Source organism: Fukomys damarensis, unplaced genomic scaffold (genome assembly GCF_012274545.1).
Source record: "Fukomys damarensis isolate Sample0158 unplaced genomic scaffold, DMR_v1.0_HiC HiC_scaffold_21, whole genome shotgun sequence".
In the NCBI taxonomy this organism is placed as follows: Eukaryota; Metazoa; Chordata; class Mammalia; order Rodentia; family Bathyergidae; genus Fukomys; species Fukomys damarensis.
In genome coordinates, this window is record NW_022900933.1 from 5528119 (window position 1) to 5552834 (window position 24716).

General features: G+C 47.0%; 1 protein-coding gene across 2 annotated transcripts in view; it reads left to right on the forward strand.

Annotated features, from left to right (window-relative positions):
- The window catches only part of Prkch (protein kinase C eta), a 204188-nt gene that overhangs the window by 173587 nt on the left and 5885 nt on the right, over positions 1–24716 (forward strand). Inside the window, exons 11-13 of one of the 2 annotated variants that reach the window (XM_033766702.1) lie at positions 11145–11283; positions 11934–12122; positions 13090–13294. In XM_033766702.1, the coding sequence (XP_033622593.1) occupies positions 11145–11283; positions 11934–12122; positions 13090–13095 (334 nt within the window). In that variant the 3' untranslated portion in view covers positions 13096–13294. Of the gene's footprint in view, positions 1–11144; positions 11284–11933; positions 12123–13089; positions 13295–24716 lie in introns of those variants that run through there. The other variant, XM_010605735.1, reaches the window with a different exon arrangement.

A 24716-nucleotide genomic window follows, 5' to 3' on the forward strand; every position in this document is an offset into this window, starting at 1 on the left:
TAAAAAAAAAAAAAAAAAAAAAATCAAACACCAGTGCAGTGGCATTGATAAAAATTGTTAAATGTGAACCTGGCACTTGGAGTTGATTGTTTATTTGTGAAAACATGTGATTAAAAAAACTAAGAGACTTGGACATGCCCAGAGATACCCTCATTTATCACAGCATTGTTATCACAGTGAGTAACTGAAGGCATCATCTTCAAAGGTGGCCTTGTGGGATTTGAGATTTGTTGCATGTTTCCGTATGTCAAACTGGTACCTTCTGTTGGGTTCTGCCCCAAAGAATTAAGCAGAGAGAGGTTAGAAATTGACACTGTCTATGCAGTTGCATTTTGTTGATCGCATTGTAAAGTACAAATACTGTTCCACTTCTGGGGTATTTTGTTTGGTGTTTTACTTCTTGAGAATTTCAGTTCCCCAGAATGGAGGTAAAGTTCTCTAGCCACAGAAGTATCGGGATAGCAACAGGATGCAGTGACTTCTTCATCCTCCTTTAACTTACTCCGCCTAAAGAATGAGCCACCTCGTGGTGACCTAGCTGGAATCTGGCAGTTCAGGGTAAACTGGGCAAACTTCAGCTGGAACCTGACTTTTCTCACAGCACTGCCCTGGGCCGCTGTTGCCAAGCGAGATCTTGATTCCTGTATCTCAGCGCTACAGAGTTTTGTCTTAGCAGAGATGGCTGAAGTAGACGAGGTGCTGTGGCCTTCGTAACAAACTTGCCTTGGCTCCTGGCTCTCGTTACCCAGAAAGCAGTTTAAGCCATGTAGATATTGTCTGTGTTTTTGTTTTTGTTTTGCCTGTTGTTGCTGGGGAAGTAATAGCTATGGCATCTATAGCACCTAATGCATTCCAGGTGCTATTTTAAGCGGTTCACATTCTGTAACTCATAGTGCCTAAGAAAATTGCCCAGGATCACACAGCTAGTAGTTGGCAGAGCCGATACTCAAACTCTAAGTTTGTGCCCCTGACTTTACACTGTCTTGCCTCTCAAAAACCAGACAAAAGTAATTGAGTGACTTCCCCAAGATTAACTGCAGACGGGGAGAGGAAGCGTGGTGAGGGAGGTAAATGGGAGCTTTATGTTCCCTAAGAGCATGATAGGAATTTCCCCGTGGCCTGCCCGTCTGTGTGGCAGTGGACTTCTTTCTGGGCCAGGCATCTGGATAGGTACCGTACCCAGAATTAGTCGTTCTGGCTTTGCTACCAAGTTATTCCGTGGACTGTGGTTCCCTAGTACATGAGCGATATGCCCAATGTTCCCCTGTATTAAACCTTGTATTCGTGAAACGTCTTTAATTACATCTGTGATGCACAGATGGACTCTGATGATGCTGTGCGGGTCACTCATGGAGTGTGACATTGGCGACTATTTGGATGGAAACCTGTCACCTTGGAACCTTGATGTTTCAATAGACCAATTTGAGAGTCTGTGGAAATTGGCCAAACTAAAATGATCATTGGGTGGACTAGCCCAGCACATTGTGAAGAAGCACCTTAGTCCTTTCTCGCAGGGTCTATTCATTCTCCTACTTTTGCTTAGAAATACGATGATGCTTTTTAAACTAAGAATAAGACACACGAGCCCCAAAATAAATTTTCCTCTGATCTGCCGATTCTGTTAAGATCTTTAAGATCTTAGGAAGTTGTGATGACTCACACTTCATACATTTAATAGGTTACTTTTATTAGGAAGAATATTATGATAAAAATTGGAAACATTCTTTGGATGATGTCCCTACACATAAATATTCAAATATTTAAGAATGAATAATTCAATGGTTGTTTTGGGAAAACTAGGCTGTTGGGATATAAAATCAAGTGCTGGGGACAGAGTAACTGTTCAAGAAGTATTAATAAGGCCTCCCAAAGGGCATTTCTTAGGAAAAAATTCATTGACTTTTGAACAGTTTGCTATGAGCCCAGAATTAGTAGGAAATCAGTAAAGTTCCCTAAAAAGAGACTCAAGAATGTATTTGCTGTCTTGTGTTCAGCCTGAAGTCTGTACTCTGGAGGTGACCTGAGAAATAGTTCCGAGCCTGACCTGGGAGTCTATAATTGGATTAGGGTAAATAGAACTTTTTATTTAAGACACAATTAAAAGACAAAGGAATATTGACTATAATTTATAACTAAATGTGAGGTATGTATTTAATTCCAAGGGCCTGGGCATGGTTCTGAACTACAAGTTCATCTGGGGTTATTTGGAGCCTCCTGTTTAGATCTCTAACGGGGACAACAGCACCTGTAGACAAGACCTTCTGAAGTGGCCATAGTTTGGGTTCCAGCCAGAAGGCTGCCTCCCTTCCTTCCCGATATCACATGAGGCGTGGCTGATGCTGGCAAAGATTTGTGTTGGGCCCCTTGCGAAAAGCAGTCTGCACATCCCCTCCAGAGGTTGGTCCTATAAACTTCCTCCTTCCTGTCATAAAAACATTGCCCAGCACCTCCTGGCCAGAGGGCTCACATCCCTCTCACACTGTATAAGGCCACGCCCCTAGGCAGCAAGCGGCCCAAACTCTGCTTGTTTTCCCAAGCTGAAGAAAACTCCCAGTTCTGGAAGAGCAGGGACGTCACTGTTTCCTGTCAGGCGGACGTCTACAGGAGAGCAGCCTCAGTGCTGCCGGGGTCAGTGCCCCTCTAGTAAGAACAGCCTTGCGTTTCTGTGAGAGGAGCCAGCCATGTGTAGGCCGACAAACATGTCTCAGTTACTCTGCCCTTCATGTATTTTCTAAGATAAGCTGTGTTCCTTTCCTCCTAGATTTACGACATGACGTTTTAGGGCACACATAGGTAGTAAAATGGCTACTGTAATGAAGCAGATGAGCCCAGCTCCATTTGTATTCACCATGGTGCTCATGTTGAACATTGCATCTCTAGCTTTGTTCATAGGACACCTAGTTGATGTTTCTGTGTTTTCGGCAGCCCTGTTGTGTGGCTTATCTTGCTGAGGAGGAAAGCCACAGCATTTGTCACCTAACAACAGCATTTCTTAATTTCAGATCTGTTAGCATCAGCTTGTTAAGAGCCATCTACTCTGTGGGGCCTGCGCATCCCCATCCCACAGCCACCTCTAATTCTGATAAATACCTTATTTATTGTTAAACAGGAGAAAAACTTCTGAGTCCATCTCCATGGAATCATTCTTCCTGTCATAGTCCTGTACCTGCCAGCCAGTGAGAGGGCCCTGTCCCCAGCTTGCAGGCTTTCAGAATCACTTACAGTTCCGTCCTGTGTGCTCTTGACCTTGAAGGACTGGCCGTGAAAGAACCTCCATTTCTTTGTTGGCTTTCTGCAGCCAGGAAGCAAAACCACCCAAGCAGGTGGTTTCCTGTGGGTCAGCTCTACTTGGCTGTCTGTGTCGGGGGAGTCGGGAAACACTGACTTACCAGTTTATCCCCTCTGCACTAGCAAGTCCAAGTGTGCTATCAGCTCCCGAACCCCAGCTGTGTTGTCTGCACCAGGCCCATTGTGGGGTAGCTCTGCCCCCACCCGCAGGCCCGTCATCGCCAGGTGTCTGTGTGAAGCCCTCTGTCTTTGCTGAGCGCATCTGCAAGCCGGATGCTGCCAGGTGTCACGGAAGAAGCATCTTGGCGAGTGGTGTCGGTGAGAGGCCTTCTTGGCAAGCACAAAATACAAGTACTGTAAGGAGCTACGAAGTAAATTTGTGCTGCTTCAGCCAGGGAATCTCAGCCCTCCTGGTAGAGGCTGATGGAAGGCAATGTAGAGTGATTTAAAAAAAAAAAAAAAAAATTCGAAGTCTCCACTGTCAACCTGAGGGCTCATTTAGTTGGTGATCCTAAGAAGAAGTGTGACTTGTGTGCTGCAGATGTTGGTGACACCGGTTTCTTCCTGTTTGCCTGCAGTCAGAGAACACACTTTTGGTGTGTTCTTTGTCACCCGGGATGTCAAACACTGTGGGCCTACTGAAAATATAAATACCATCTGCAACAATTATGTATATAGTAGGCGCTAGCTAATTTCAGTGTGCTAGAACAGTGAGCGAGGGCGGCAGATTCAGAATTCTGAGTTCACAAATATGCAGATTCTTTAAACAAGCAAGCTGATTTTTTTCAACATTCCTTAATTCCAGATGAAATTCTTATCATTCCTGCCAATGGGTCATTTCCTTAAACATCTTCCTTAAGGCCTTAAAGCCTTAAAGCCAAAATATATAAACATGTATTTTAACGATTTGTTCCTGGTTATCCCAATAATACATGATTCCTACAAAGAAATTTAAAAATAAGAAAAAGTGAAAATCGTCCATGAGCGTATCAGTCCCTGGGAAGTGGACTCCTAACTTCTCTTTCTCGGCCTCTCTCCCTTTTCCCTTTCATCTTGCCTCCTTATCTTTTATCTCCCTCCCTTACAACTGCAGTGCAATTAAGAGAAAATGCAACTTTGTCTCTTGTTCTTTCACTTACAAACATATCAGCGGTGAATAAGTCCTGGAACCCAGGAGGCGTAAATGAAAACCTCCTCCTCGATTGGACGACATGGAAATGGGAAAGTTTACTGTAAACAAGATTGAAACAGTCCGGGCAGTCGTATTCACCACCAGTATCACCAAATGACTGCTCTCTCTAATGTGTAGGGAACATCTGAAAAACAACTCTGGTCTGAAAATGGATACATATATACTTAGATATTTATGGCCATTGACACAGCATTTCCATTAAAAATTTTTGGTCCCAAATAATCTACAGGTGTGCAAATAGTAATCCATAGCTGCATTGCTTGAAGATGAAAAAAATTCAAAACATTAAAGTTCAGGGAAGGGGAACTAACTAAACTGGTGCATCTTTTTGTTTTGTTTTGTTTTGTTTTTTGAGACTAGGGTCTCACTATGTAGTTGAGACTGACCTGGAACTCACTAGGTAGCCCAGGCTGGTGTCGAACTCACAGTGATCCTCCTGCCTCAGCCTCCTGAGTGCTGGGATTACAGGTGTGCACCACCACAGCCAGCTGGTGCATCTTGATGATAGAATTGTATGTTACTATCATCAAGAATGAGGCTGATGTATAGCATGTAAAAATAAAGGCCAAGGCATTTTCTAAGTAAAAAAAAAACCCAGTTATTAATATCACTTTAATGGAGCATGGAAGAGAAAAGATGACAAGAATAAGAATGCATCGTCATTTTCTCCATAATTTTCCAGGAATGATTGAATATTTAATTAAAAATACTACTTGTTTCTAAAGGTTTTTTTTTTTTCTCACGTATGATTGAGCAACAAACATCTTGGTATAATAAAATGCAGAGGCTTACATTCACAAACGTGTGGTGTGGCCAGATGGAGGGTTGAATCTAGAATCTCTAGGGAGTTAGCAGTGTGAAGGGGCAGCCTTTTCCGGTCCTGTTACGCTGTAACAACCATTCGTGGCCTGCGCAGAGGCAGAGAATGGGCCCGGGACTGCTGAGCCCTCAGCTCTCCCTCCACGTGGGGTGTCCCTTGTCACCCAGGTTTGTGGCCTCAGTGTAGAAACGGCCAGGGGTCGTCTGCTCAGAAGATGCTCTTCCCACAGCTTGAGCCCAGGTCTTCCCCTTTTCATTTCTGTCTCTCCTCAGGTGAACTTATCCCTACCCAGGTAATAACTTAAATTTCTATCTCCAACCCATCCTTGCCTCTGACTTCTAGCCGTATGTATTCAGCTGCCCATTAACCTCTCCACTTAACATGTCCAAAGTGTAGCTTAGTGTGTTCCAAATTCCAGGAGCCAGAACCTGTGACACACCCTTCTCTTTATCTTTGTGTCTTTCCATTATGAAATCTCATTTCTTCCCCCCACCCCAGTAGCTCTTGATCCATCCAGTCCTATGTACCTTACCGCCCCCACCCTAATCTAAGCTACCACTACTTTTTTTGACATTCCAGGAGCTTCTCCACTGATTTTCTTACATTCACTCCCAGCTCCTCCAATCCAGTTTCCATACTGAAGCTGGAAACCCGCAGAGTCAGAAATCTCATCCCACTGCTCTTCTGTGTAAGGCTTGCAACAGTTTCTCTCTGCTCTTGGACTAAAGATTGAAATCCTCATTGGACCCTGCTTCATCTGCCTCTTGCTCAGTGCTACTACCTTCATGCTATGCACAAATGAAGGGGAAAGGAGTTTGTTTTAAGTTTTTTGACAGAATTTGGGTTACGCTTTTCACAGTGATGTATGTAAAACATCCTTTGTGTCTTCGGGATATTTATTGGTTCTCCCATGGTTCTTGTCCCACTGAGTAAAGCCCTCTCAGGAAACAGTTTACCAAGAGGATTGCCAGTGATTCTACCATGCAGAAGAGAGTGTGCTGGAGGACCTGGGTTATGGGCCCAAGCCCTGGACGTCAGCAGAACTGAGTTTGAACCCTGATGTTACTTACTCCTGGCTCGCTGAATGATCTTGGAGGAGACCTTAACTTCAAAAGGTTAATTTTGAGGATAAGATAAAATGGACAAAGCACGTAGAATTTGGCAAACATCTAATATATGGTAGCTACTGAAGACACTATTACTACTATCCCCAAAACCTTTCTGCTGGTTCCCTGAACACACACACACACACACGTGCAGCAGACAAAAAGCAGTGCACCAACAATTGTATACTGTTTTATGATAACTTGTATCAAGGTTGGGTTTTATTTTTTAAAATCACTGTACTTTAGATTCAGATAAGATATTTATAGATGAGATGGTTTCATCTTCTAGACTCCTTCCAAATAATCTGCAAAAAGATGGGTCAGGAAGGGAGCGAGGAGAAGCAGGGGAAACAAGATTGAGCTTATTCTGAGCTACCGATGCTGTGTGATCAGGTTGGGAGTTGCACATTACTTTCTATACTTTTGTCTGTGTTTGAAACTTTCCACGATGTAAGGACAGAAAATGCATTAAAAAGTTATTGAATGTGAGCATCTTCCTAAATTCATTCTTATCTGGCTCTCTGCGACTCACTTGCCTCTCTTTCTTTTGGAGGGGATGACTGATTCATTCCAGCGATCTGAACAGAAAGATTCAGGCCGTTCTGTTTTATTACTGTCAGGACAACTCAGCATGGAAACAGAATGAATCCAATTTCTGAATCTTCTTTGTCTTCATCCTCTTGACAATTCTCTCTGAAACTGCTGTGGGCATTTTAAGTAACCTTGATTAGCCAGCAAGAACAATGTACCTTTCAGGAGAACAGAGAGGGTAAAATGACTCTGTCTGCCCTTCTGTGCTTGCCTGGCAAAAGCGTTCGCTATTAAATACCAGTGCTCAGTGAGCTAATGACGGGTGAGCCCAGAATTGTGTTTTGGACATTTGAGGATCTGAGCCTCTGCCCTGTGTGAACTTGTAATCAGCATTGTGTAGTCTTCTTACATTTGGCTGCTGACTTACACTTCGGCATAGGAGGCTGAGGTGCTCCAAAGCCAAAATCTGATCCCTGCACATTTCAAGTTAAAGTCAGGAGTCAGAAGGCGACTTTTGGTTTTTGCTTTTTGCTTTTCCTTTTTCTTTTAGTAAAGGTATGACTTGCCTTTTGTGTGGAAGCTGACCGTGGCTGTGCATGGCTCAGTGACCTTTGCACTTGCTGGATTAACACTCTCTGCGTTTGGCTTTTTCACTTAGACACAAGCCAGGAGGAGGAGGATCACTTGGTCCTCTTTGCCCTATATTGTACCTCCTAAGTCAGTTTCCCCTCTCCAGCTTCACTAAAGAGGAGAATTTAAACTTCCATTTCAGGAGTCTTCTTTTCCCTCTGGTAGCTATTTTGAAGGCATAAAACAAATTGCTATTTGTAAGCTTAATGACTTTGGAACAAGGGTCCTGGTGAGTTTTATGGGACTTCCTTCCCTTAAAAATTAGACACGCTCTGGACTGCCCAGGCAGCTCCAGCGGTGTCTGTCTTAAGCCATTCTACCTCTCTCTCCGGTCTGTACCTTCGCTAGGAAGTGGGGAGGCTCAGCTCCTGCTGAGGGGCAGACAGGTGCATACAGCCTGTTCTGGAGGCCAGTGCACGGCCGCTGTCTGAGAGGTCTGTCTGCCTGGAGGTGGAGGTGCAGCCACTCCAGCGGAGAGCGGAGCTGCTGTGCTACACTCTTCACTGAATCCTCTCGGGATCCCACTGTGAGATTTTTGTACCACCTGTGAAACCCACTAGGCTATTTCCCTCAGGGCTCGTACAGTTCTGAAATGCCTAAGATTAGACCGAAAAGTCAACTTTGGGGTGTCTAACCCGCCTTTGTGCCCTGAGGCATCTTGTGACCAGGATGAGTCACAACCCTGGGCTGCTCAGGTGTGTCTCCTGAGAGCTGTGCTCTGAGCCTTCTCTGTGCAGAGGGACTGTGACTAACAGACTGATTACGAAGCACTTTCCCCTCCTGAGAGACTCCTGCTCTCCCAGCAGCAGCTGAGTAAGGAGCAATCAGACCTCTCGCCTGGCCTGTTAGTCACAGCCTCTTCCGAGCAATCACGGATCAGTTCTTCAGACCGTTGTGGGTCTCTGTTAGTACTTGTTTCTATTGTCCAAGAAGCTCCTTTTTGAGATGTCAGCAGGTGTAACAGCTTCGGGAGAATCCAGAAACTCAGTGACCTTGTTTGGAAAGGTGGGTGAGAGTGCTTTGTACTCAGATCCACACCGGCCCGGGCTGCTGTGCTGGCATTTGGTGTCCATCGAGCCAGCCTTAGAGACTCAGTCCCCATGGCCTTCCTGTCTCGAGCCAGACTGTCACATTTGGCTTCAGGCAGCTGCCACTCACTGATATTTGGCATTTGATCCATGGGAGCCAGGTGACCAGGCACTAAAGAGCCTCCTGAATCAGAAGCCACTTGTGGAAGAGCAGTTAAGAATCCGCGTGGCCAGCGGTGGCCTCTCTCCTGTGGCGTGGCCACACCACGTCTGTCCCCATACATACCAATATTCCTGCAAATCTGACGCCATGTGGCCCGAATACCTTGGGTTCACAGCGTGGCAGGTGAAGGGCACGAGGAGGAAGCAGTGTCCACAGCCTGCAGGCCGCTGACAGCAGTGGGCTGGGATGTGTGGACAGGAGACATTGGCGTGGAACGGGGTGGAATCTAATTTTGGGGTATCGGGCCAGATCTGATTTGGGGCTGTGAAGCCTGCTTGGGGAGGTGGGTGACCTTGATCTCATGACCCCAGTTCCAGGAGGCTGCTGCCAAAGCCAGAAAGGTGCAGGGAAGGTCTGTGCTGAGGGAGTGCTGCCTGCTTGTGCACCACAGGTGTTGGGCATTCCTGGGAAGCAGAGCTTTGTTTTCGTTCTTGGGTGCTTTCCCGTGACCACTATCTGTGAGACCTGCATGGCCCGGCTGGAGCAAGTCATGGGCATGGCATGGAAACTGGTCACGCCACTTCTGTCCTCACCTCCCTCCCTCTGCACAAGGTGATCTACGCTGGACAGAGAGAAGCCTCCCCTGGGGCCCCTCAGGCCAATGGCCTTTCTCAGACTGGGTTAGGAAGCAGAACTCGGTCCTCTGTGAGAACTCAGCGAGGCCTAGCAAGCAGTCAGCACCATAAAGACGCCACAGGGAGGGGGACCCTGTCTCCCCCAGCCCCGAAGCCACAGGCAGCCCCAGGCCTGGGCAGGTGGATCCCCAGGTTACCGAGTGTCCCCCTTCCCTTGAGAGGCAGTATGGTTAAGTTCCTGGGGAAGGAGGCATAGCCACCCCCACTAGGTTGGGCCACTCTTTGGTCAACCTGGACTGTCGGCTGGTGTGGTCTGCAGCATGGTGACTTGCCTTACTCTGGAGCAGGCTGGAAAGGAGCCAGGTGCGAGTAGCCTGTGCCACGCAGGCAGTGGTTTTGGAGGACTTGTAGCCTTTTACCTGCGCACAGTTTTGTCAATGTATAGCTGTGTTCTTACGTACAGAGGGATTTTTACCAGGCACGTTTGCTGGAATTCTCTTCCTTCCAGGGGGTCTGCTCTGAGTAGTGGGAGAGGGGAGGAAAGTACTTTTGTCCTGGGCTCTGCACACGCTCTTGGCCTCCTGGGCACAGAGGACACTTTGAAAACCCTGTTCTGATTCCTCAGTTCCCTTTTAATAATCGCCCACATCCCCATGCGCTGTCAGCTGAAAGGCAGACCCAGGAGCTGTCTTGCTGCTGCTTCTCCTTGGTCGCCCAGAGTGGCTTCCAAGCCTTGTGACTGATAGTGTCCCAGAAGCCCTGCTTCCTCTCCCCTCCCTGAGCCCGGCTTTCCATTCCATTTGTCACTGCCTGATTCAGGTCTCAGCACCCCCCTGGACTATTTCAGCTACCTCTAGCTGATCTTTTCCTGGAAACTTACTTCCTTACAGAGTTTCTCTTTTGCTTAATATTAAATTCCCTGGTGTGGCATTCAGACCCTTCCCAATGTAAAGGACCTCGCTTTCCTCCTAGCCCTGGGCTTCTTCCCAGCCCAGAGTGCCCCATGGCCCTTTAGCACAGCCTCCCCCACTGCCTCTGGACACCTGCTCTGCCCACCAGTCTGCGCCTTTCTGCCCCTGCCCTGCCTGGGAGACCCGCTCCTTTCTTCAGACCTGGCTCTATTTCGGTTTCTGTCTTCCCATGGAAGGGATTGTTCCCGTGTGTTCTTCTCACAGTGTTTGATTTGTATTTTCATTGTGCCACTTGAATTATACAGCAGTTGGTCCCCTGCTCTGTGTGTGTGTGCGCGCGCATGTGTGAAGCTAGCGTTTGCTGAGTACACCACGTTAGGCCCAGGGGTGACCAGAGTTCTCTGATCCCACGGAGTTCACAGCTCTGTTGACGTCTGTCACATGCCTGGCACGCAGCCACTGCGTGCTCTGAGTGCTCACCGCATGCACCCTGATCGGCAGAAATGGGCGCTAGAGAGAAGCTGAGGAAAGGGCTGGCTGATTTCTTATGGGAGGGAGGTGCATGCCAAGCCTAGAAAGGTGACGTGCTGCTTCCGTTTCTGAAGGGTGGTCTGCATATTTCAGTGTGGTTACCCATTCGCAGTGACCCACGGTCTAGGCCGGTTCTGAGATGGGATCTTGATTTCTGATGCAGTGATCCCAGAGATGTCCACTTCTTCTGACGGTGTGTGCAGAGCCTGGGTGGCTGCCCTATGGCCCGATCACCCGTCCCAGCCAGTTCTTCCAGTGGGTGATCTGGGGACTGCCTTCCTGACCCATGCTGCTGTCACTTTCTTTCAGGGATCTGAAACTGGACAATGTGCTGTTGGACCACGAAGGTCACTGTAAACTGGCAGACTTCGGAATGTGCAAGGAGGGGATCTGTAATGGCGTCACCACGGCCACCTTCTGTGGCACCCCTGACTACATCGCCCCAGAGGTTAGTGCATCTGCTCGGTGGAGCTGTTGAAATCTGAGCTCTGCAGTAAACTGACCAGAAATGCTGGCGTCTGTTTTTGTATGCCGTAGCTTTGGGGTGGTATTGAAAGCCAGTGCCTCCAGTCTCATATGGCTCATTGAGTGCATAGGATTGAAAATATCCAAGGTTCCTGTAAATACAAGTTTGAATTAAAAAAAACAAAAACTTTTTAGCACAGCTTGTAGCAGTTACCTTAGGTTTTGGCTGTAAATGAGAACAAAGTGTATTGTGTACATAGCTGTTTTTGTCTTTGCACTCATTTAGCAGATCCATTGAACGGATCTAAAGATCTCTCGAATCATTCCCATATGCATGGATTCCCATTCCCTCTGCATGTCTGTATTTCCCAAGTCCGCTCTGTTTTGTATCAGCCTGGCCTAGAGCCACCCATGTTGGATTGCCTAGAAGAGAGGGCGCACTGAGTGGTCTGAAAACAGACTGCTGTGGAAGTGGAAGGAAGCAAGCGTGCCAGCCCAGGAGACTTTTCACATGTTTTTATCTTCCTTTTCGCTTTGATATTTCCTGATCTGTTACTGTCCTTCTTCACAAAGAATGCCTTGGTTTACCTCAGGTGCACATGCCTTTCTCACCCTGTCATCCCCTTGGCTCAGATCCTCCAGGAGATGCTGTACGGGCCCGCAGTGGATTGGTGGGCCATGGGTGTGCTGCTCTATGAGATGCTGTGCGGCCATGCGCCCTTCGAGGCTGAGAACGAAGACGACCTCTTTGAAGCCATCCTGAATGACGAAGTGGTCTACCCCACCTGGCTCCATGAGGATGCTACCGGGATCCTAAAGTCTGTAAGTTTGGCTTCTCCGGCCAGCTTCTGAACCTAGTGCAAACCAATTTTGTTTTAGGAGCTTCTTCTGTCTCTTCTGTATACCTTCTGGCATGAGGCCTAAAATTTGTATTTCAATCTAAAGAATCAAACAGCTATAGTTCCCCTGGGCTGTTTTCTTTTCTTATGCAACAGTGATTTCTAGGCCAAATGCAGTATCGGTTGATAATCTTGCTTGTCGGAAGTTAAGTATTTCTAGCACTGGCAGCTTGTGTGTAGGTGAAGAGATGCTCCCATTACCTATAGTCGAGTCACACCAGGGGGCCAGTGAGCCATTGTCACTTTTTCACGGTAGCAGCTGTGTTCCTCTCAGCGATGTCCAACGCCCAGGACAAATGGGACTTTCCTTCAGGGCTGCAAGAGGAAGAAGGAAGTTTTCCAGACTTCTGTAGATCTCTCTGGCCACTGTGTAGCAGGTGCCGACCTGGGATTTACATGGGATATGGTAAAGAGTCGGGGTGAAGCAATCTTTTTGGTATGAGTTTGAGGCATTCTGCTTACTTTGAAGTGAGGCAGAAACATGCCTTTGATGCCTATAGGTTGAAAATAGTAAAGGATATGTGATTTGGGTCAGTTCTATTACCACATTTAGTTTTTTAAAAAAAATCACTGTCACCTACTATATGCAAATCAGTAGAGAAAGAAATTAAAACTCCATTCTTTAGTGGAAAAATAGGGACAACCGGTTCTCCACTGGATCCTATCAATGGGATTTTTGTGGAATTTTATCCCATAGATACTACCCTCAATTTGTTTTTTCAATTAATCTTCCTAACGTTGTGTCCTTTCTGGTGACTTGAAACACAAGGTTAAATATGGTAAATATTAGCGATCTTGTGGAAAGACTTATCTCACTAGAAATTGCAATTCTTATAATCTATACCATTTTGAGGATATCTTGTATTCTTGCCTCTCTACTGACACTGAAGTTATGATTGTCACTGAAAATTCTCCACACCGCCAAAAGAAAAATAACCATGGAAATCCTTCTTAAGCAAGTATTGCCAAAGCGGATCATAGCTCATAACTTGAGACTTAGAGGCTCGGAAGGCAACGCTGTCCTGAAACTGAGAAAGCATTACTCTCAAATAGAAATAAAAACATAATACCAAATGTTTCCTCTCTAGTAAATTTTCATAAGAACAATTTATTTATATATTCAGTAGGGTTTTTAGACTGAGGAGACCAAGAACATGAGTTTTATAGTTTTACCCATAAAAAAATGATAGAGAAGGGCTAATATGTGCCATGAAGTTTTAAATTTCTGGTAGAGGATCTTACCCGCGTTGTCCATAGCTGACCTGGATAACATCAGCTATTTAACTTTAATATAGTAAGATGATAAATCAATTATAGCGTTAAAGACTGTGCATTTGAATAATGTTGCAGTAGTTTCATTCTGTTGACTTGAGAGGAGCATTAGTGATCACGAAAGGAGAAGCTAATGTTCAAGGCAAACAAGCCACCTCCAGCTCAATCCAACAGATACTTGTCAGATAGCTTCCTTTGCTTGGCTTGTGCCACATGCTGGGAATGCAAATGTGAGAAGCTCTTCTGTTGCTTGCAGCTTAGTAGGGAGCAGGACAGGTAAACAAATGTTTAGTGTACTGCCAAGGAAGAATGATTTTTCAGGGCCTTTCCCTGGAGGCGAGAACAGGAAAGGTAACATCAGGACCGGACAAGGGAAGTGGCATTCAGGCTGAGTTTTAAGGGAGAAGGAGGATCACCGAAGTGGACGAGGGTGAGTAGTTTTTTGTAGGCAGAGAAAATACTCAGGCAAAGCCTCAGAAACAGAAAGTGATGTGCGTTCCAAGGAGCTCGGTTAACATGAGTGCCGGGTGCAGAGAGCGAGAGACGAGCGTGGGGCAGGTGAGCCCTGACGGGTCCAGGAGACGTTTGAGGAGAGGCGTAGACTGCTGATCCCGTAGGTGTGGACTCGGGGGAAGGTTGGAGGTTATCACTGTGGACTCTGGAGTGGATGTTAATTAGGGGAGAGAAGAGTAGGAGAGTGGGCGATGGGCAGGGTACGACCTGGCGCAGCGAGGAGGACCCCGAGGACGCCGGGAAGGAGTGACTTCAGCTGCTGTATACACAAGTGAAGTTGCAACGTGTCTGCAGGTTTCGCTTCCAGGGAAGTAAGTTGGCGGTTATAGGACAGGTTCATCCAGAAACCAAGGCCCACAGTGACTTTGGAGCGGCGCTGACAAGGTAGCAACGACTGGTTCTCTGCCTGATAACCCAGGCGTAGAGCTGGGGGATGGGTCCATGTTAGCAGTTGGTTCAGATGACACATCAACAAGCTTTTTATTTTGTTGTACAATGACAGATCAAGTTATACTGTTTTCTCCACCAATGTAATTTTGAGACCTGTTCCCAAAATTTTGTGTCCACCTATGTTCAGGCACGCTGGGCATTTGGTGACTTCTAGAGTACCTGATGTCAAATAGTTTGAATTACTGGATGGTGTTTTACATAGTCCTAAAAACAGTAGGGACGAGTCTAATTATCTGTCTTTGCTCTTAATTTCACAGAAGTCTGTGACTGTTAGAACCATAAATACAGATCTGCAGAGCTGGAAGCCCTTGAACACTTTGTGTCCAAATCTCTGGCTTGCCGATGGGAAAGTTGAGGCCCAGTGACCTCACACTTCCGAACCCAGCAAGCACACACGAGCCTCAGGGTCACAAGGCCTGGCTCTAATTCTGGCACAGGCTTCTAGTCCTCACCTGTGTAAAGCAGTGGTGATAACCACCTACAGGACCCACTTCAAATGGGGCAGTGTGCATGAAAGCATTTTCAGAGTGGCACACATACCAGAAGAGTGAGTTATTAGTGTTATTAAATCAGGAGTCATAACTTCGCAACAGGCTACAAGGTGTCGTCATCCTCACCTGTTCTCGAATAACCCAGTAACATCATCAAGCTTATTTAAGTGCGGAATTGCAATCAAAGCTGCACTAGATTTTTATTCCTGAAAGAATTGTATTTTTGTTTTTCTAGGACCTTTTGGTCTAAATGAAAGGTACGTGGTGGGAGGAAACAAATAGCCATATAGGCACAGATCCGTTCATTTATTTATCAGGCACACACACATGGTGAGGGGTAGACATAATCTACTGCTTTCGAGTTCTGTGCAAAGTACTGAGGCCTAGTTGATTAACAAAATAGGCATGATCCCTGCCTTGTAAAATTTAGAGTCCAGTTGTGTCAGGAAGGAAGATATTTGAAAGAAGCAATTATACAGTGGCTACAGACAGGTCAGTGATAGAATGCTTGTCTAATGTGCACAAGGCCCTGGGTTCGACCCCCAGTACCTCAGATTTTTAAGAAGATGTAATTATATCGTAACTATATACAGTAGTACGTTGATTCGAGAATGCTGTTATTCGCAAGCAGAAGCATTTGGCAAAATTTTGTTTTTGTTTATGATTTCTATGCCAGGTGATAAACACAACTACAGCCGCCTTTCCCTTAGCAACATGGACGTGGCCATCATTTCCAGAATCGTAGAATGAATTAAGTTCATGAACCAAAGTGCTACTGTAATTAAAGTTCGATAAGAGAGGCCAGGGATTTAACTCAGTGGTTGTTGTGCCACCTGCCTTGCAAGGTACAAGGTGCAAGGTCCCAAGTTCGATCCCAGTTCCAAAAAAATTTTGATAAGAAACGAAGAAAAGCATGATGGGCAGAGAGGACCTCACCTCACCCGGCCTCGCCTGCAGCCACATGGAAATGACTTTTAAGCTAAGAGTAAAATCTGAAGGGAAACTATTCAAGCTAACTCAGTGGCAGGATGGCTGGAGTATCCTGAGTTCAGAGTATCCTGAGTTGTAGGGGCTGCAGAAAATGAGCATGAACCTGAAGGTCCTCGTAGGCGCAGGAAAAGGTTTGAGCTTCGTTTGAAGTGCAAGGGGCAAGTAAGTCTCTGAAGGCTCGATTGCGACCAAGCACGCACGATCATGTCACCGCTTCATATCGAAAAGATCGCTCTGGCTGTGGTAGAGAGTGGGGACCAACAGACCGGGGTTATTTGCAGATGAAATGATTTGGGGGATTTCTTTCAGAATAGTCCTGGGGTGAGTGAAGGAACAGGTGCAACAGGATGCTGCGTGTGTCCGTCACATCAAGTCTGAGTAGGGGGTCCCCTTGGGGATCCATTTGACTGTCTTCTTTATTAGTATACATTTGAAAGTTTCAAGAACGAGGAAAAATGTATGCACTAACATGTGAATGGGTATCTTCTACAAGATCAGCAGGTGTCTATGAAGAAACACCGCTAGCCTGTATTGAGAAAGCGAGCGCAGCCTTTACAGGGGAAGGGAAATGGTTTCATGATACAAATATCCACAAAGAGCCAAGGATATGAGCCATACACAAGCTCTCCTGTGGATCCCACTTACATCTTTTGAGTGCAAGCAAGCACCTTAGGTTCCTGGACTGGGAGTCTACACCACCCTGGTCCTTTTATGCTACAGATAAAGTTAACCAATGGTTTGTTTCTTCAGTCTCTGAAGCGTCTGCGTGCTTTCTCAGGAAGTGTCCTTCAGCCCCCAAGACAGTAGCTCAGTGTGGCCCCAAGAAACACTTTTAGCAAGTGAAAAAGAGAACAGAGGAGAGTCATCCTGGGCCTTACGACCCTGTGAGGTCCTTGTCTGCCTGCCTGGCTGGGTGAGCCCTGTCCCACTGGAGAGTTAGAAAGAGACAGGATCTCCAAGCTAAGCTGCCGTACCCCTTCTCCTTTGTCTCCGGGGTGGTGAATCATCTTGAATGGCTTCCTGAGATTGCCTGATAATTTTGTTTCTAAATAGAAGGTCAGAACTGTTCCTGGATTTATGTCTATGGATAGTCTTTTGGTTTTGTTTTGATCTAAAAGAAAATGATTTTAAATTCCCTCTTTTGCCATGGAAGGTCCTACTCTTATTGCATAGCTATGGAAGCTGTTCACACTCCCATTTACGTACTATCTAATAGAGATGGCACCGCACCTCGTATAATAATGCTAGTGAGTCCCCCAAACTGGGGGGTGGGTTGTCCTTGTACAGCGTCACTGTGAGAGCAGGTGATCGGCAAGACTGGCTCCAACCCCTTCGGACTCCTAACCCAGTATTACTTCCCTATACCCGCCCTTCGCATCTTCACCTTTACCACCCCCAAGATTTGGGACATCGGAGCTCTTTGTGTATGGCTATCCAGAAATTTCATGTAGCCACGACTTGAGGACAAGGGATTTGGCTCATGATAACACTTCCCAAAGAGCCGGGTGCCGTGGGTGGGGGTAGTTAGAGCACACACTGTTTGTGTTCCGGGACTTGGACTTGAAAATCCCAAATCATTAACCAATGATCTTTACAACTAGAAGTAACTATGGATAGGACTATTTTCTTCCTTCTCTTTTATCTTTTCTTCATTTAAACATATCTGTTAAATACTCAGTGTGAATTCTCCAAAAAGCCCCAGCCCCTGCTCTCAGAGAATTGGTTATTAAAATTGGCAGTAGCCTCAGAAATTAACGCAAACAGGAGATACGAAGATACACACATTTCTGTAAAAATAGATAAAGGTTTTCCATATTGCTGACCTTTAAGTTGGCTTGTTTGTTTTTCTTGCTTTTGGAATATCTATTGCATGTTTGCTGTTACCACCATGTCACTGTGTTTCCTAGGCTGTCACTAAATTATGCTAAAGTATTGGTAATCACAACACCAAGGAAAATACAGAATTGGTGCGAGCTTCTGAGTGTTGCCTGCCTGGCTGCAGGATGGAAGACATGGGCTTATCCTACAAGGTCCTGGAGTGGGAAAAGCAAAGCCCATGTCACTTTTGCTGAGCCAGTACCTGTGAGCCGTCGTAGCTTGGCTCTGACTCCGGTGAAGGCGGCACCTTTGTCTGGGGGCTCAGAGCTCACACTCAGCCAGTTAGATAAGTGCTGAAAGGAGTTTGGGGCATTCTCCTGAGTCACCTCTTTTCAGTTCTGGAGGCACTGCAAGCTTGGTATCTACAGAAGATTATAAAGCACTTTTGTTCCTAAGCTTTGCAGAAAGTGTGTGTGTACCTGCGGGCTTCTTCCATCGTCAGACTGATCAGATATCATCAGCTGTGATGTGTCTTCAAGATCCATGATTTTCTCTGTGCACAGAGGAGGGGGAACCATGGAAAATTGTGTATGTGGCCAGGCAGCTTATTTGAGGAACACCGTTACCCTGCCTCTTTGCTCTGACCTCCTGGTACAGTTTGGACTGCTCAAGGGAGTGGCCGAGAGGTGATCAGCCAGGTGGAGGTCCGGCAGGAGCGGGAAATGTGGATCTGTAATGATCTGGATCTGGAGGGTCCAGCTCCAGGTCAGAAGCACGGGTTTCTCAAATACTGTTATATGCAAGATCCAAAAGAATTATCAAAAGGTCTTACAGTAGAAAGGGACGTTAACATTCAGCCCAGTTCTCCTTTGCTAGGTGCTGGGGATTGAACCCAGGTTCTTGTGCTTGCTGGGTGAGTGAGCACTGTACCACTGAGCCATCTCCCAGCCCTTATTTGGTGGCTCTTGTCATATCCCTTTTGAAGTTATTGCTCTTAACATCTTTTCCCCTCATTAGATTATATTTCCTAAGAACTTAATGTTTTATGTTCAATGCCTTAATTTTATTTGTAGGCAGCACTGTGAAGGATTTTTTTTCTCATTTTTTAATGGAGTATTCATACCAGTTGTCTCTAATCTGTTTCCGCTAGGAGGCTACAGATGTCAATGGTTTTGTAAAAGGATGGAAATCCTTTCTGTGTGGAGATTTGCTAACTGTGGATTGGAAGGGCTGTTTCATTTGGAAAAAACTCTTGTAAACAGAAGCGATACACTTTTGCTTTTTTTAAGTTTCCTGGCCAACTATTGAAGATCGATAATTTTTAGCAGTTGATCATTAGGTTTGGTTTAGACACCAAAGGTAATTTGTATGCCGATTAAGGAAAGGTATTCGCCTGGGCTTTTAATGGGGTGGGGAGTAAAGGACTTTGTACCTTGTGCCTCCATAGAACCCTTCTCTAGCACTTGCTTCTTTGCTTTAGCCACTTTGAAAGCTGGCAGCTAGACAGAAGTCATTTTGGTAGCATGGGCATGTGGGGCAGTGGCGGCAAGAAGAGCCTCCTTTCCCTTTGACACTTGGAAGAGATTGAAGAGCTGTGGAACCTGCCCAGCAATCAGGGCTGCCTGAGACTCGCTCACCAGGAAGAATACCGTGGTGGCTAACAAAGGTGCCAGCATAGGCACAGGTGCCCTGAAAAGGGACAGAGTCGATGTCCATGGAAAGACTGTTGGGTCCCAGTCAAAGACAGTATGGAAAATACAGCCAGCTGTGAGTCGGGCACGGGTCCTGTCCCGGCATGGGAACAGGAAGAGTACACGGCACACACTGCCCTGAGTTCTGTTAGGAGCCAATAAAGCGCACTGGCTGGTACATCTGCTGAGATACATCACAGAGGTTCTAATGTGCCAGGTAAAGTGCACCCTCACATTCACACGCCTGCTGCTGCGACAGCCAGCTTGGGGAGACTGGCTTGAGAAAGCTCCATTTTGTTTTTTATGAAGAAAAGTCCGCTTCACACCCAAAGACTATGTGGCATCTGTAGCTGAAGGTGCCGCTGTCATCTTCGAAATGTCAGCTTGTTTTCTTGCAGATCTTTCGTGACAAATTCAAGAACAGAAGAACGAGAGGCCAAGACTGCACTCCTGTGACTGGCACAGGCTGTGGAGGGCCCCGACCTGGCCTTGCACCTGATGCTGGACGGACCCTGTCAGCTTTAGACACTTCCCATAGAATCGGGTTTCTTCAGGAAGGCCCCTCCCGTCACGGGACACCATTACATATTGTTTTTAAACTTCCTTTGTTTTCTCTTTCCTCACGATGCGCCTTCTTTAACTTCTACCCCCTGAGCTTGCTTCTGCCGCTCGGAGCTGCCGGATCCGTCTTGAGGCCGGAAGCTCTTCAGACCCTTGAAAACATTAACGTGTCCTTCTGTCTTCGCCAAAGCATTGATTCTCTTCTTCTTGAAGTAAAGTTAGGTGCCAGCTGCAGCACTTCCTTGGGTCCTTCCTAAGAGCATTACTTCCCGTCCCCTTAACACCTGTGCTGCATAAATATCTCAGCTGCTTCTCCTGCCACAGAATAGAGGAAGAAGAAAGTCACATTCTGGAAGGAGAGAACGGGGAAGCCCGCGGAATGCTGTGAATTCCCTCTTGAGGAAGTCGGTCCTGATGTTGGGCCAGGCTTCGTCACACCCTGAGTCTTACTCGTGGTGCTCTTTCATCCAGAATCCAAATGAGAAGGCTGGGACCCTCAAGGAGAGGCAAAGCATAGTGACCAAAACAATGGCTTCAGTCTGATGGGCCTGTATTCAAATCCCTGCTCGACTGCTCCCAGAACTGCAGGCCTAGACAAGTTATACATGGGTCTGTTCCTTAGTTTCGTAACCTCAACAGTGTGAAAATTCATCACGGTTGCTCCCGGGATTATATAGGATGAATTAGAAACATTTAAATCAACGCTAGGTGCAACACAGAGTATTGAACATACATATACTATAGAAATAGCTGCTATTTCTTAAGTTGTAACATTTACAAGACCTGCACCTTCTTTTCTCACCCTCTGCACTCTATTCCCTTAGCTGCCTCCTTCCAAGACCAGTCTAGATGCCCGACAGCATGATCCATTTCCATAGATTTGCACATTACCAGTTCCATCAGGATCCAGTCTGAGCTCCTTTTAGCTCGTTCAAAGTTCACACAGTAGCACTGTTCTGTCTGAGAGCCTGACCTTGAGAAGATTACCCTTTCCTTCCCCAGAGCTGTCCACAAAGCCCCATGTGTGCGTCCTTTCTGTCTGCCGAGCCCCGTACCGCCCACTGAACTGGCCTCAGCATCACTTTGGGTGTGCACGCCTGCCTCAGCCTTCTGTGGAAGGTGACTTGCTGACAGCAGGTCATAGCCTGTTGGGTCTCTCTCCTAGGCCTTCTTATTTTTCATTCACACACCCAGCTCCCCGCTCTGGCATGGCTGCCCCAAGCTGGAGGTGCTGTTAGCGCAGGTCTGTGTCTACCCACTTTCAAGGGCAGGAAAAGACAGGGTCGGTGGGTGACTTCACTAAGGCCTGGGCAGGCACACAGGGAGCCTGTTGTGGCCCTGGGCAGCTGTCAGGCTGGGTGTCTTTGAGCCTTTGTGGCAGCGGCCCACACACTGCTCTGCGTCTTGTGCTCTTTCTCTGCCCTTCTCCCCGGGTCTCTCTTTGGAACCGTAAAATGCCTTCTTCCCACTCGGGAATGCCTCCCTGGGACACCAGTGAGCAAGTCCTGGGCTCAGTTTCCTTCCCTCCGGGCTTGGCAGCATCACCTGCTAATTCTGTCAGCCTTTTGTCTAAGGTCTGAAATTGAATGAAAAGAGAAGGTCGTTTTGTTTGCTCAACAGCCAAATGCAACTACTGGGTAGAAAATGCAGTGTTCTTTGGCTCCTGAAAGAAAGTGTTATTAGACTAATTGCTTTATTTATATAACTAATCCTCCTTCTGTGAAATCAGACATGTTTTGAAAGAGGAAAACACACTTTTAGCTATTGCTTACATTTTAATTAGTCTTAAAGTACATTTGAATCCTGTTATCTCAAGACTCACAATTACATGGAGTTAGTTTAAACCTTTCTCTCTCTCTCTCTCTCTCTCTCTCTCTCTTTTTGGTACTGGGTCCTGGGAATTGAACCCAGGGCCTTCACACTGAGCTACACCCCCAGCCTTCCCTTTTTATTAATGTTTTACTTTGAGACAGGGTCTCAGTAAGTCCATAAGTTGCCCGTTGCCCCGGCGAGGCTCCAACTTGTGATCCTCCTGCATAGCACAAGCCATGACATGATCAGTCCTGGACCTGACGCCAGACTGGCCAAGAATCGGCTCCTTCGCACCCAGCTTCCAACACTTGATGTCTCCCTTCCTTGTTAACACAGAGACAGTTGCACTTTAAAATTCTGAATATTGTTTGTTTTCTTGTTTCAAGATTGCCTTAGAAAAGATCTGCTGTCAGCAGACTGTTTTCCAAAGACTGTTGCTACAACCCCATGGTTGGAGCCTGGGCCTTCAAGAACAGAAACAAATCTTGTTTTATCTTTTCCTGGCTGCAGCGGCAGAGGCCAGCTAAGCCCCGGGGTCACGGCTGGCCTCAGATTTTAGTTTCTTCTCTCAGAGTCTTAAGGTAGAAAAAGATGCGCCAATAAGTGTTTTTAAAAGATTCTAGTACGAGTAGTTGTTTCTCGAAGGCTTTCTTCGCACCAGGTACTTTACATTGACTTTATGTTCCCATTGGAACCTGCTGAGGACAGGGAAATCTCCATTTCACAGCTGATCTTAGGCCCCGAGAAGTGAGGAAACCTGTGTATAGCCGCCCAGTTCCTCAGTGCCGGGACGGTGTAACGGACCCAGAACCTGACCGTTCTCTTGTGTATTCTCCGTCTCAGAGGAGAGCCCCTTCAGGTACCTTTCTCTGGATTGTAGTCTTCCCAGAGCTTTCTTTTCCAAGCTGGCCCACGCCATGGTATACATTGTCCTCTCCAGCTGCCCCTGGGAGGTGCCTGGCTGATCGTCTCTTCCTGCATCCTCAGCAGCCTGGAGAAGAGTGCACGGGGTCTCGCTGTCAGAGCCAGGTGTGCCTCATGGCTTTTGTGTCCTCTGGTCCAGGTCCACTTTCCCGAGGCCCTCAGAAAGAAGGGAATGCAGAGTGGCCTGTGAGCCCTTGAGTCCTGTCCTGCTGTCCAGCGTGAGACCTCCATTTTCAGTGGAGCCAGACTTCTCCCCCTTGGCTCCTCATTCACGCTCTGCAGCTTAGAAAGTGCTTTTGTTGGCCCTGGAACATTCTGTTGCCTTCAGTAATGTGTTCAGAGTCGCTCGTGAAGTCACATCACTTTCCTCTCAGGCCAGTGTTCCCATTCGGGCCACGTTCGGGGAGGAGGTCAGTTGGGGTGAGGCGGATTTTGAGTGTGAGTTTAGACACAAAAGTGATTGCTCTAAACAGCATTGTCGTTGATTTGTTTGGCATCTGGGTCCTGTTAGGGAAGTAAGCAAATAGAGCAAGTTTTCTGCAAAAGCACTTTAAGGTCGCCACGCATGGGAGAAGGAACATGGCGTACCGGGGGAGTCCTGTGGCCGCCGTAGGATGACGAGACACCACGCAGCCGCCAGTGTGTACTGTGATTGATTTTGGGCCTGTGACAGGCTGACCTCCTTCATTAGCTCCCCATCTCTGTGTCTTGGCAGGGCTGCAAGCCACACCCACACCTTTCTTCTCTACCCCCTCTCCCCTCCTTTGCTCCTCAGCATGCTTTGGTCCTGTTTCTGTTCGTAGTGTTCATCCCTCTCTGGCTTCCTCCTGAGCTCCTGCAGCTGCCAACCCAGGTTTCTTCTCACTTTGTGCCAAGGGTCAGGAGGAAGTGAAGCCAGCCAGGTTTGAGGGTAGGGAGTCTCGGTACGAGTGGCCTGCTGGGGATCTGTATCCCCCAAAGAGGCAGCTGCTGCTTGGCTCCAGGTCATTTTCTATGATGACATAGTCTAGGCTCAGTGTTCTAGAATATCACATTTTCCAAGAGAGGTTGGAAAACCTGACTTCAGTGTAATGTGACGTTTCCTAGTTTTCAGTGTTTGACAAGTAATTAAAATTTCTTTTAAAACATATTACATGGACTAAATGAAATGTGTCTGAGCGCTGGGCTGGTCTCCGTTCTTTCATCCACATTCTTGTTCTCCCTCCCTCCCTCTTTCCCCGTCTGTCTCCGAGCACACTCACGATCTTGCCTGTGCTCTGAGAGAGTTCACCCCTCTGAGCGGCAGCTCTCTGACCCTTGCCTGCTTGCTCGTTGCCCCAGTGCGCTTTCTTTTCACAGCAAAGTTGAGCCCCTCGGCCTCTCAGATTTGGTAAGACTATGAGATCTTTAGTCACCTAAGAAACAAACAGAGATTCATTCCCCAGAGATTAACACAGTTCTTCAGGAACTGACACTGCAGTGGGAAAACGGAGATCTGCACTGAACAGGGACGCATTCAGAGGGTGGGGCAAGGGGACGTTTCTAAAGGGCAGAGAGGAGGTTCACAGCAGTTCTCCTGCATGATAACCCTTGACGGTGGGCTCAGTAACAAGGGCAGCGTTACTCCAAGGTTGAGCAGGACGTTTGGGGCAAAACCTCCTTGAAGAAGCCTTTTCTGTGTCCAGTTCCATGGCTGTCTTGTCACCAGATGCGTGCATGGGAGCTCATCCTTCGTGTCCTCCAGGCTCTGTCTGTGTGTTGGTCAGGGTTTGACAAGTGACTCCATTTTGATTAGAAAACCTTCATAATCTCCGAACAGGTTTGCTGTTTTGTCTCTGTTTCCTGACAAAAATACTGCAAGTATTAACCGCTGTTCTGTCCCTCGCTTCTCTCCTCAGCCCCACTTCTCCCCCAAGCGGGTGGGAGGATGTGTGATCTTGGGCTCTGGCCCTTGACCACAGCCCCAGATGGGTAGTGCTCGTTCCTCTCCCACACGCCTTCTAGGGCTTGCTTCCA